Below are 12,947 nucleotides of genomic sequence, written 5' to 3' on the forward strand. Positions count from 1 at the left end.
ATCTGTGAAGGAATACGGAGTTAGAAATTATCATATAACCTGTTTCCTTATTCTTTGAGCGTTTATTACTGGGTTTCAAGGAGCTAAACGACACAGTTTACCTGGACAGCGGGACGGTGGAAGCATGAGGGTCGCAGTGGCATTATTTTCAGTTTTTGCATCGGTAGCTGTCACCATCGACGCTACTGTATACTTCAAGGAACAATTTCAGGATGGGGGTAAATGTGACTTTTGTCTTACTGATCATTGCTAAAACGTTTATATGTGATAGATCATGTTTTGGGATGATCTAATCAAGTGCCCATACCGTACCATATAACGTAGTGTTTTGGTCTTTACGGTCTTTAATTAAATATTCAATGTTCTTTCTGCATGTAGTAGTCAATCACTTTGGTATCTAGGCTATTGCTTGGAAAAAGCTCCATTATGTAGTTTCTGTTGTTAAAATAAAAGTTTTCTGTAATGTGGAACATGAGATCTACACCTTGTGCTTCAAGGAAGTTTTTGAGTTTTATTGGATTTTTTGTTGCATAAAATCTATTTGAAAGTGAATTGACATAAAATATATTTATGGTCAGACTTTTTACACTGTGTGTAGAAGACACACAAATGGTGTGTCTTCTATGTATCAAGAGAACTTTTGACATAGTATCAAGGTGAAATCCATTTTTGTCATTTTGTTTCATCAAAGTCTTATATGACTCAGCAGTGCACTGTATTTGATTCTTTCACTTTTGATTTGTTATTTGATTTCCTACCATCCCTACTCATCCATGTAACTTCCCCTAGATCCTGACTGATAAGAATGTAAATGTTGGTTTCAGATGCATGGAAGAGCCGGTGGCTTGTATCGAAGCACAAGACTGACTATGGAGAGTGGAAACTGACTGCTGGGAAGTTTTATGGCGATGGTGAGGCCGATAAAGGTGAGCTGAAATAGGGATGTGCGGTAGTTTGATCACAACAAGATGTTTCAATATGGAGTTTTGCCCAACTCCTTCACTAAGTCTGAGTTTGCATATGCCAAATGGTTGCAAATGGCTCCCTTAGATTGTGGATTGTTGTCAATGCAAATGTAAAGCGTATTCTCGCCAACACTAATCAAAATGTAATCCACATGACATACAGTACTGTAAACTAACTATACATCACTTGTACCTTATACCTACTGATGTTAATGTATCATCTTCTTACCTGTTCCACAGGTCTCCAGACCAGCCAGGATGCCCGTTTCTATGCTATGTCCAGCCGCTTTGAACCCTTCAGCAACGAGGGCAAACCCCTGGTGGTCCAGTTCACTGTCAAACATGAGCAGAAGATCGACTGTGGCGGCGGATATGTCAAAATCTTCCCAGCAGACCTAGACCAGGCAGCTATGCACGGGGACTCGCAGTATTACATCATGTTTGGTGAGTGGGTGCAGAGCACCACTAGTTTTTCTGACTGAGGAATGATTTTTGGTCAGAGATTAATCCCTCTGTGTATGTATATGTGTTAATTCCATTCTTTTAGTTTTAGATTTGTGTGAATTGTTAGATATTATGGCACTGTTGGAGCTAGAAACACAAACAAGCATTTCGCAACACCTGCAATAACATCTGCTAAATATGTGTATGCGACCAATAAAATTTGATTTTGTGACCCTCAGTCATTTTCAGAAATGCATGGATTTCAAGGTAGATTCTGTGTTTTATTGACGTGACAATCAATATATTAAATGCTCTCTACCCATCCATCCCACAGGGCCAGACATCTGTGGCTACAGCACCAAGAAGGTTCACGTCATCTTTAACTACAAAGGCAAGAACCACCTCATCAAGAAAGAAATCAAATGCAAGGTAAGACATTTTAAATCCCTCAGCATTGAATTCTGTTACTGCATATTGCCCGTCAGGCCTTTCTTTGCCTCTAACCTGACCCCTGCTGTTTTCCACTTTGTCCCTTCAGGATGACGAGCTGACACACCTGTACACTCTGATCCTGAACCCGGACCAGACATACGAGGTGAAGATCAACAATGAGAAAGTGGAGTCAGGCACTTTGGAGGAGGACTGGGACATTCTGCCCGCAAAGACCATCAAGGACCCCGAGGCCAAAAAGCCAGAGGACTGGGACGACAGGCCCAAGATTGACGATCCTACAGACACCAAGCCAGAGGTGAGCCTCTTTGATTGAAGATATTTGATCAAAGTAAACCAGCATTGATATAGGTAATATCAGAATCATGTTTGAGAAATGTAATCCAAGTCCACAGTAATTATAACAAGTTATAAGAAGTTTATAAGCTGTTACTGGGAATGACAATGTGCTGAAGAGGCTCAGCCCTTTTTTTGCATTGGTGTCCAGTCAGCACTGTTTCCCTATTCGGCCCAATGCATCTAGTCAGGAAACACAGTTCCATCAATCCACTGGAAAATGGACAGATCCCAAAGTTTCCCCAAGGCTAGTTACTCTTACATAATGGTAAAACAATTTTAAAGAATTTGATGGCTATCACATTTCATTCTGCCATATTATGGGCCCATTGTGCTTAGAGAATGTTGTATGATCTTTCTTCCTGATATTAACAGTAATTTGACTATTAAGGCCGATGTGCATGAGCTTTCTGTGGTCCTGGTTTAGTTACACCATTTCAGGAGTTCTCTCTCTTTTGTCCAAAGCACTTTAAGTTCTGTCACTGGCCAACTAATCTTGAACTTTCTCACTAGGGCTGGGAGAAGCCTGAGAACATCCCTGACCCTGATGCTAAGAAGCCTGATGACTGGGATGTGGACATGGATGGAGAGTGGGAGCCTCCTGTGATCCCCAACCCGGAGTATCAGGTATACACTGAGTTTGAACCAGTGGCTAACAACACTTAAATAACTTCAATTATTAATCTGTTATAAATGCTTATAAATTATGTAAATGCTGATTAAGCTTATTATGTTAATATACTCTAGAATCCTCATGCATTCATAGCATATACAATACTTACAAATAGTTTATTAATACAAGTTATTATAGAGTGTTATCCTTCCATGAGCTGCATTATATAGCAAGTTGGTCACCACTGGTAGTCTAATATCTGGCCTTGTCTTTTCAGGGAGAGTGGAAGCCAAAGCAGATTGACAACCCCGATTACAAAGGTACCTGGGTGCATCCTGAGATTGATAACCCTGAGTACACAGCCGACGCCTCCATCTACAAGTTTGACAACATTGGAGTGCTGGGCCTGGACCTATGGCAGGTATGTTAGACAATGAATGAGAAATTTGTAGCTGAAGGGTTATTATGGGCTTGATGTTACATTTGTTTGTCTGTCTTTCTATAGGTGAAGTCTGGCACCATCTTTGACAACTTCCTGATTGGCGATGATGTAAAGGAGGCGGAGGAGTTTGGAAATGAAACCTGGGGAACTACAAAGGTAGGATTTTGTTATTTTCATGATACGTTTCTATTTTGGCATAAGTTAGTATGAGTTCAATTTGCTATTCCTTTTCAAACGTTAGACCAAAATACAACCGCCCCACAGTGCTCGCTCAATGACCCACTTTCCTTATTTGTAAAATAGGAACCAGAAAAGAAAATGAAAGATGCACAGGAGGAGGAGGAGAGGAAAGCGAGAGAAGAGGAGGAGAAGAGCAAGAAGGACACTGCTGACGATGAGGGGGATGAAGATGAAGAGGAGGATGAGTCAAAGGAGGAGGAAGAGGACAGCCCAACGGAAGAAGGGGAAGAGGAAACTCCCAAGAAGGACAAGGACGAGTTGTAAATGAAACTGAACAGAAGATGTTTCTGTCCCGTTCTATCTCCTCTCCAATGGACTGACTGCTGTGCATCATCACATTGAGTAATACCCTATGGACTTGCCCTTCCTGTGGCAACCTATTTTTCAAGTGTAGGGGTGGGAAAGGGGCAGGCAATGTTTGCCTTTTTTAGAGGTTCCATTTTTTATATATTTTTAATAGGTGTTTAGGGTTGAAGAACTGGGTTTAAGTTTTATGTTTCTGTGAGAATGATTCATTTAGGATAATTTCCCCCTTTGTTCAGAATGTTTTCTGTCCTGTCCATGTGTCCTACAGTTGCTCTAGGTGGTGCTGCCACTGGCTTCCTTGCTTTTATCATCAGCTACCATCAGTTCATCCCTTCAGTGTCAAAGCAAAGGATTATTCCCCCCATTCTTGTCGTCAATCTTATCTGATGCTGTCTATTTTGGGAAACAAATTGGGTGCATATCAGTTGTAGTTTGTTTGATTTATTTTTATACAGTTGTATGCAGTACTGTACTATAAATTATTATAATTAACATCCTTTTAATTTATTCCCTCGTTCCAATCATCCTCTGTTTCTCCACCATTCATAACTCTCCCATTATCTATTTTGTACATGTTGCTGTCTCAGACCTTGCTTTAGTTGTATGGCAGCCGCAGACATGACTATCAGACTAAAGGATCTAAACTGTGACTCACAATCTTAAACATGTCACTGTCCTCAGAGTACGGTTTCAGTGAATAAATTAAGCTTTTTCTTTCAATAAAAGTATTTTCAGGAGACTTACATTCCAGAAAAGTTAGATTCTTACTGATTTTGTGATATGGATGGGTTTGCTGTAACAGTTCTAGTTTGGTGTTGTAGACACAATGAGTAGAGGTACTCTTGACCATGCTTGAGTGTGTTTTATTTCAGGTCACTGCCTCTGAGGACACTCAGGACAGGGCGGTGGGCCTTTTCTCCAAACCATGTTCTGGAACGATCCATACCCAGATACAGCAATACTTGCAAGTTTGTCAGTAACAGTACACAACATTTTCAGTAGAAAGAAACCACTGAATTTGTTTGCTTTCTAATAGTTGTATAATTCCATAACTGATCATTTTGTAAATGAATGTCTCCGTCAGTCATGTTTTATATGCTTGTTGAAAACCCCTAAGTAATTTTGTAAGAGGTGAGACTAGAACAGCATTTGATATTGGGTAAATCATATGCACAATAATTTAGATTCACGTGGTATAGCCCTAGCCCCAGCAGTATGTCTTGTCTCAGGCAGCAAGTAGATGGCGTCTGACTACAACACAACCAATACAGTGATAGCTGAGTCACACAACTAGGTCCTACTGTGGCAACAGTAGCCTACAGAAACTGGTGTGAATACTGGTGTAGAGCCCTTTAGCGTCTGGAAATTATCGGGAATCGTCTTGAAGATGCTGTCGATAACGTTGAAGACTCTTCAGCAGCAAACGTTTAAAATAGAAATAGACCCAGAACTAACGGTGAGTAGTGGAAGTTAGTGACTCCAGTAAATATGCTTGAGGCCGAGGGACTGGGAGCAACCAGGGCCTTGGACAATGCGATTTAATCTGGAGAGGGGGGATGCTATTTTATATAATGTTGTCATTCTTCATGTCACATTGTAACAGTTAGGTGTTGTTGTCAAATGGCGATATTCGTGGCGCCTGAGATTGCCTGGCTGTATTCTCATGAATGATGACGCAAGATTTTACGAGCCCAGGTCTCGTATACCCCCTTTTTTGGACTATAGGAATCGGATGGAGGGGGGCGTTATGTACATTTGTTATGCTATATTTGTTTATACACTGTACCATTGAAAGAACAGTTTGAGAGGCTGTAAAATTAACAATACAAAGATAAGGTTAATAATAACAATATACATTATTTAATGCATTTGAGATATTCTACAACAATTGTCTTTATTAAAATAACAGGCTATACATTGGGGTGCTCTTGATTATTAAAATGTATTTTAAAATGGTTTCTTAAACAATATTATGATTGTTTGCTGTTTTCAATACCTTTCCAATGTCAACACATCGTCTTCTTTGCACATGTATCTGCTCTATACTTGGCTTAATTTACAGGTGACTTTTCCCCTTTAGAATGCAAATACCATAGCCCCTTACATAGCAGTGACCTTTAGGGTTCTACCTTTAGAGCAGCTTTCTACTATAGTACTGCTGTCAATGAAAATGCTTTCTCAGTCAACTCACCTGGGAAAATGGTTCAGATACAAACATCTGATTAGCAAGACCCTGATTTGTTGAATCAGGTGTGTTAGTAACTAGCAGTAGCACTGGGATGGAACAAAAGCCTGCATCCCCTGAGGTTCAACAGGACCAAGATTGAGTAACACTCAACCTTTAGAGAAATGTAAATAGTAGTACAACTGTGTACGAGCTATGGCATCTGCTTTACAAATTCTTTCCCTAGGACTGTATTGCTAATTGACTGACAGATATATTACATTGCTGGTAATAACACTGTCTGGTGAGCAACTCTACATCTCAGTTTTAAAACTGGAACATGTATTACTGTATCATTAACTTGTGTATAGTGTGTCAACTTTAAAAATACATGTATGGTGCATCACATAAGGGAATGTAGAGCCATTGAAATGCATCTGTCTATAAAAATATCTGTGTACTGCCTTGAAGTACTCACAACAAGGTGCAGTAATGACAGAATGTGAATCACAGGCTCACAGCTTTTCACTTCCAATCCCATAATCCTCAAGGATTCTGCTTTATGACGGAGCTGAGACATACAGTATAATGTGTCACCTTATTAGGTTCAGGAGGTCCAGGAGAGGTGCTCTCCTCAGAGAACTAATCAGAAGAATGTCCTGCCCATAGAGATCAAACTAAATGTGTTCTATCTCTAGTCCTATTTGTCATTATGTTATGTTATTGGCAGGTAAAAGCCCTGAAGGAGAAGATTGAGACTGAGAAAGGGAAGGATGGCTATCCAGCCACGGGGCAAAAGTTAATCTACGCAGGTAAAACAGCAGTTAATCACTAACTGCATCTTGAATATCTATCGGACACATCAGGAATGTTGTAGCCTATAGATCTAGACTGAACAAAAATATAAACGCAACATATAAAGTGTTGGTCCTATATTTCATGAGTCTAAATAAAAGATCCCACAAAATTTCTATATGCACAAAAATCGTATTTCTCCTTTGCCAAGATAATCCATCCATCTGACAGGTGTGACATTTCAAGAAGATTAAACAGCATAATCATTACACAGGTGCACTTTGTGTTGGACAATAAAAGGCCACTCTAAAATGTGCAGTTTTTTCACACAACACAATGACACAGATGTCTCAAGTTTTGAGGGAGCATGCAATTGGCATGCTGACAGCAGGAATGTTCACCAGAGCTGTTGCTAGAGAATTGAATGTTCATTTCTCTACCATAAACTGTCGTTTTAGAGAATTTGTCAGTACGTCCAAACGGTCTCACAACCGCAGATCACGTGTAACCATGCCAGACCAGGACCTCCACATCTGGCTTCTTCACCTGCGGGATCATCTGAGACCAGCCACCCGGACAGCTGATGAAACTGTGGGTTTGCACAACCGAAATATTTCTGCACAAACTGTCAAAACCGTCTCAGAGAAGCTCATCTGCATGCTTGTTGCCCTCACCAGGGTCTTGACCTGACTGCAGTTCGGTGTCATAACAGACTTTAGTGGGGAAATGCTCACCTTCGATGGCCACTGGCACGCTGGAGAAGTGTGCTCTTCATGGATGAATCCCGGTTTCAACTGTACCGGGTAGATGGCAGACAGTGTGTACGATGTTGTGTAGGCGAGCGGTTTGCTGAGCAGAGTGCCCCATGGTGGTGGGGGGGGGGGGGGGGGGGGGGGTTATGGTATGGGCAGGCATAAGCTACGGACAATGAACACAATTGCATTTTGGCAATTTGAATGCACAGAGATACCGTGATGAGATCCTAAGGCCCATTGTTGTGCCATTCATCCACCGCCATCACCTCATGTTTCAGCATGATAATGCAGGGCCCCATGTCACAAGGATCTGTACACAATTCCTGGAAGCTGAAAATATCCCAGTTCTTCCATGGCTTGCATATCCACCAGACATGTCACCCATTGAGCACGTTTGGGATGCTCTGGATCGACGTGTACGACAGCATGTTCCAGTTCCCGTCAATTTCCAGTAAATTCACACAGCCATTGAAGAGGAGTGGGACAACATTCACAGGCCACAATCAACAGCCTGATGACTCTATGCGAAGGAGATATGTCGCGCGGCATTAGGCAAATGGTGGTCACACCAGATACTGACTGGTTTTCTGATCCACTACCTTTTTTTAAGGTATCTGTGACCAACAGATGCATATCTGTATTCCCAGTCATGTGAAATCAATAGATTAGAGCCTAATGAATTCATTTAAGCTGATTTATTTCCTTATATGAACTGTAACCCAGTAAAATATTTGCATGCATGTTGTGTTTTATATTTTTGTTCAGTGTCATTGAGCAGGTTCTTCTTGTTGTGTTTTTGTAGGCAAAATCTTGAATGATGACATACCTCTAAAAGACTACAGAATTGATGAGAACAACTTTCTGGTGGTCATGGTTACAAAGGTAAGATTTCAACACTGTTTTAATGGATTTTTTTGATAGCCATTCATATGTGAGGATATTATACGAGTTCCTTATTTTATTGATTAATTGATAGTACACTTTAACAAAGGACGTACAAGATAATTTATGTGCTAATAATACTGTCATTACAGCGTTAATGACAGTGGAAGCAGGAGTTAGTCATTTGTATTTGTAGAAATATTGATGTCTAAAGATGAGGTAGTTGTCTGTAGTCACAGTGGTCATCTCTGGGCAGTCTTGTTTGTTGTCTCCCTACAGCCCAAACCTCCAGCTACTCCACAGATTTCTCCTCAGGCAGCCACAGCCCCAGCCTCTACCCCTGCTCCTGCCCCTGCACCTCCTGCTGTTTCTGGGCTGTCCCTCTCTGACATTGCCCGACCTACCTCATCCCCTGCCCCCATGGAGATCTCCACCCTGTCCCCTACATCCACACCTGCACCTGCCTCAAACCACACACAAGCAGTGGAGTCCTTCACACCCCCTGCACCAGCCCCTGCTTCTATTCCCCCTGCAGCCCTGGGGACCAGTGCATCCCCAGCAGCAGCAGCATCCTCCCTCTCAGAGGACAAGCCTGAGGGGGAGCACCCTGAACAGCCCTTTGCTACACCACCAGCCCTCTCCTCCTCCAGGTATTGACTCATGATAAAATATTTTATATCTTAGGTCGTTTAAAGATGTGGATGGCAAACATGTTTTTAGTTCATAAATGTGTCTGTTTTGATCCCCCAAAAATTCTCTCACAGCCTTGTTGATGATTTAAGTCTCCTGGAAGAAGCAGCATCAATACTGGGTAATCAAGAGACTAGTCTAATCTTTCACATCACAATATCATGCTTCATCTTCCCATTGATTTATGACCCTGTATCTTTTCCCCCTCTCTTCATGAGACAGTGACAGGACAGGCATATGATAATCTAGTGTCTGAAATCATGTCTATGGGATATGAAAGGGAGCAGGTTATTGCAGCGCTGCGAGCCAGTTACAACAACCCAGACAGAGCTGTGGAGTACCTGCTAATGGTGAGTTTCCATCCTATCAGTGATTTAACCTGTTTAGGACTGGGCAACCCCGTTCCGCTAGCGGAACCCCTCGTCAACAGCCAATAAAATTGCAGGGCGCCAAATACAAATCAACAGAAATCTCATAAATCAAATTTCTCAAACATACAAGTATTAGGCACCATTTTAAAGATAAAATTCTCAATAATCCAGCCACAGTGTCTGATTTCAAAAATGCTTTACAGCGAAAGCTCCACAAATGATTATGTTAGGTCACCACCAACTCACAGAAAAACCCAGCCATTTTTCCCGCCAAAGAGAGGATTCACAAAAAGCACAAATAGAGAGAAAATGAATCAATAACCTTTGATGATCTTCATCAGATGACACTCATAGGACTACATGTTACACAATACATGTATGTTTTGTTCGGTAAAGTTCATATTTATATCCAAAAATCTTATTTTACATTGGCGTGTTAGATTCAGTAGTTCCAAAACATGCAGTGATATTGCAGAGAGCCACATGAATTCACAGAAAGACTCATAATAAATGTTGATGAAAATACAGCTATTATACATGAAACTTTAGATACACTTCTCCTTAATTAATGCAACCGCTGTGTCAGATTTCAAAAAAACTTTACGGAAAAAGCATAATCTGAGAACGGCGCTCAGAGCCCAAACCAGCCAGAGAAATATCCGCCATGTTGGGTAGTCAGCATTATTCATAAATAGTATTCTAAATATTCACTTACCTTTGATGATCTTCATCAGAATGCACTCCCAGAAATCGCAGTTCCACAATAAATGCTTGTTTTGTTCGATAATGTCCATAATTTATGTCCATTTATGTCCAATAGCTTCTTTTGCTAGGGCGTTTGGTAAACAATCCAAAAGTGCGATCTGGTCCATTCGGACGAAACGTTCAAAAAGTTATATTACAGATCGAAGAAACTTGTCAAGCTAAATATAGAATCAATCTTTAGGATGTTTTTATCATAAAAGTTCAATAATGTTCCAACTGGAGAATTCCATTCTCTGTAGAAAAGCACTGGAACGAGAGCAACCTCTCAAGTGAAAGCGCGTGACTGAGAACGTGGCTGTAGGCAGACCCCTTAGTCAAACATCTCTAATCTGGCCCCCCTTCACATGAGCAGCCTGAAACAACGTTCTAAAAACGGTTGACATCTAGTGGAAGCCTTAGGAAGTGAAGAATAACCCATATCCCACTGTGTATTCGATAGGGGTGAGTTCAAAAAGAAAAAAACTCGGATTTCCCACTTCCTGTTTGGATTTTTTCTCAGGTTTTTGCCTGCCATATGAGTTCTGTTATACTCACAGACATCATTCAAACAGTTTTAGAAACTTCAGTGTTTGTGTTTTCTATCCAAATCTACTAATAATATGCATATCCTAGGATCTGGGCCTGAGTAGCAGGCAGTTTACTCTGGGCACGCTTTTCATCCGGACGTGAAAATACTGCCCCCTACCCCAAAGAAGATAATGGTAGATTAGTGTATTATGACCTGGAAGCAGTGGAGCTAATTCCTAGGTTCCACCACACTCTTTTCCACAATCTGACAGAAGTACGCACACAGAATAAAAAAATATTTTCAGTCTCAAAGCTGTATACAGTTCATTGTGTGTTTATCCATCTGTCTCCCTTACAATGCAAAGCGCTTTGAGAACTTAGAAGAGAGCAATATAAATGCACTTCATTATTATTATTTAATTGTCCCGAGGCATCATAAATTCTTATCTCTACTTCATCCAGGGGATTCCGGCCGAGGCTGACCTTCTGCCACCGGAGGCGTTCCTACCCACAGTTCTGGCCAACCTCAACCCCACTGCCCCAGCTCCTGCCCCAGCCCCTGCTCCAGCCTCAGATAGAGCCCAGCCCCCACCAGCAGCCACGAGTGAGACCACCCACTCTACTCTTGTTCTTTTACCAGGCCCATGTGTCTCTCATACCAACCAATCATTTCTCTGGACGCACATTGTCCTGTGTTACTGTACTGGTACTGTGTTTCATAGAGGTCTTTGAACTCTCTGTCCATTAATTCTTGTTTTGCAGCAGTGTCTTCAACCCAGCAGCCCCCCTCATCTGGTGGGCTGACTGGTGGGCTTACTGGTGGAGGTACTGGGGGTGAGAACCCCCTGGAGTTTTTGAGGAACCAGCCACAGTTCCAGCAGATGAGACAGGTCATCCAGCAGAACCCAGCTCTCCTTCCTGCCCTGCTCCAGCAGCTAGGCAGAGACAACCCCCAGCTGCTGCAGGTCAGTGGGGAGACTGGACATCCCAGTGACTGCATGTAGTCTCTCTCCATCCATGTAGCCATGCTCATCGGCTTGGCTTTCCAGACCCAATCTGGTCTTATGGGAGGGTGGAAATATTCTGCCCTTTAGAATCTGTTTTGGCTTAGCCTACTAAAAAGGAAATCATTATTTGTATTCGTAAGGGTTTATATGATGATGTTCTTTCTTTGCAGCAAATTACCCAGCACCAGGAGCGGTTTGTGCAGATGCTGAACGAGCCCCAAGGAGGAGAGATGGTAGAGGATGGAGTTGAGGCTCAGGGGGCGCCACAGACTAACTACGTCCAGGTCACCCCACAAGAGAAGGAGGCCATCGAGAGGGTATGAGTATTTATGGTTAATAATTGAGATTGAACTAATTTATATCACTTTCTCAATGGAAAGCTCGCTGTGTCATTGGTTATGTGTTTCCGAGCTGACAGTTGCCTATGTGTTTTCATTACAGTTAAAAGCCTTGGGATTTCCAGAGGGACTTGTCATTCAAGCATATTTCGCATGTGAGAAGAACGAGAATTTAGCTGCTAATTTCCTGCTCCAACAAACATTTGATGACGAGTGAATGTGCATGCGTCAGCATGAAGGGGAAGAATGGAGGGCTAGAGAACGAGTGATAGTGCTACAAAATGTGCTTTGGAAGGAAGGAGTGGAAAAGGTTACCAAAAGTGACTTGTCATTGGACAAAGACGTGATGTTTAGTTACTGTAAGCTATGCCTTCTCCATTCTCTCTGAGTATGTTAGCTCTCAGTGGGCTCTCTTGCTCACTGATGCTCTTACTGCTGCTACTACTGCTGCTATCACTGCGATCATTGCTGCTATTACTGCTGCTATTACTGCTGCTATTACTGCTGCTATCACTGCTGCTATTACTGCTGCTATTACTGCTGCTATTACTGCTGCTATTACTGCTGCTATTACTGCTGCTATCACTGCTGCTATTACTGCTGCTATTACTGCTGCTATCACTGCTGCTATTACTGCTGCTATCACTGCTGCTATTACTGCTGCTATTACTGCCGCTATCACTGCTGCTATTACTGCTGCTATCACTGCTGCTATTACTGCTGCTATCACTGCTGCTATCACTGCTGCTATTACTGCTGCTATTACTGCTGCTATCACTGCCGCTATCACTGCCGCTATTACTGCTGCTATTACTGCTGCTATTACTGCTGCTATTACTGCTGCTATTACTGCAGCTATTACTGCAGCTATTACTGC

At 42.0% G+C, this 12,947-nt stretch overlaps 3 protein-coding genes across 3 annotated transcripts; all 3 read left to right on the forward strand.

Annotated features, from left to right (window-relative positions):
- On the forward strand, positions 1-4,541 carry LOC120053761 (calreticulin-like). The gene is made up of 9 exons (XM_039001000.1): positions 1-218; positions 825-926; positions 1,206-1,409; positions 1,744-1,838; positions 1,948-2,157; positions 2,709-2,822; positions 3,086-3,229; positions 3,314-3,406; positions 3,554-4,541. The coding sequence occupies exons 1-9, from the start codon at positions 125-127 to the stop codon at positions 3,752-3,754; spliced, it is 1,257 nt and encodes a 418-aa protein (XP_038856928.1). The 5' UTR covers positions 1-124; the 3' UTR covers positions 3,755-4,541.
- A 3,775-nt stretch (positions 4,542-8,316) lies between these two features.
- Positions 8,317-9,214, forward strand: LOC120053762 (vegetative cell wall protein gp1-like). The gene is made up of 2 exons (XM_039001001.1): positions 8,317-8,392; positions 8,672-9,214. Exons 1-2 carry the CDS (start codon positions 8,381-8,383, stop codon positions 9,047-9,049), a joined length of 390 nt encoding a protein of 129 aa, XP_038856929.1. The 5' UTR covers positions 8,317-8,380; the 3' UTR covers positions 9,050-9,214.
- On the forward strand, positions 9,088-12,532 carry LOC120053167 (UV excision repair protein RAD23 homolog B-like). Its single transcript, XM_039000332.1, has 6 exons — positions 9,088-9,096; positions 9,301-9,432; positions 11,188-11,225; positions 11,450-11,690; positions 11,903-12,049; positions 12,174-12,532. Exons 1-6 carry the CDS (start codon positions 9,088-9,090, stop codon positions 12,285-12,287), a joined length of 681 nt encoding a protein of 226 aa, XP_038856260.1. The 3' UTR covers positions 12,288-12,532.
- The last annotated feature ends 415 nt before the right edge of the window (positions 12,533-12,947 follow it).

Source organism: Salvelinus namaycush, chromosome 9 (assembly GCF_016432855.1).
Source record: "Salvelinus namaycush isolate Seneca chromosome 9, SaNama_1.0, whole genome shotgun sequence".
Classification (NCBI taxonomy): Eukaryota; Metazoa; Chordata; class Actinopteri; order Salmoniformes; family Salmonidae; genus Salvelinus; species Salvelinus namaycush.

Excerpts from the sequence above, each read along its gene's own strand:
- LOC120053761 (XM_039001000.1), top strand. The coding sequence starts at position 125 with ATGAGGGTCGCAGTGGCATTATTTTCAGTTTTTGCATCGGTAGCTGTC. Across the intron at positions 927-1,205 it reads CGATGGTGAGGCCGATAAAG|GTCTCCAGACCAGCCAGGAT; the intron begins GTGAGCTGAAAT and ends CCTGTTCCACAG. Across the intron at positions 2,823-3,085 it reads TCCCCAACCCGGAGTATCAG|GGAGAGTGGAAGCCAAAGCA; the intron begins GTATACACTGAG and ends TTGTCTTTTCAG.
- LOC120053167 (XM_039000332.1), top strand. Across the intron at positions 9,433-11,187 it reads CTGTGGAGTACCTGCTAATG|GGGATTCCGGCCGAGGCTGA; the intron begins GTGAGTTTCCAT and ends TACTTCATCCAG. Across the intron at positions 11,691-11,902 it reads ACAACCCCCAGCTGCTGCAG|CAAATTACCCAGCACCAGGA; the intron begins GTCAGTGGGGAG and ends CTTTCTTTGCAG.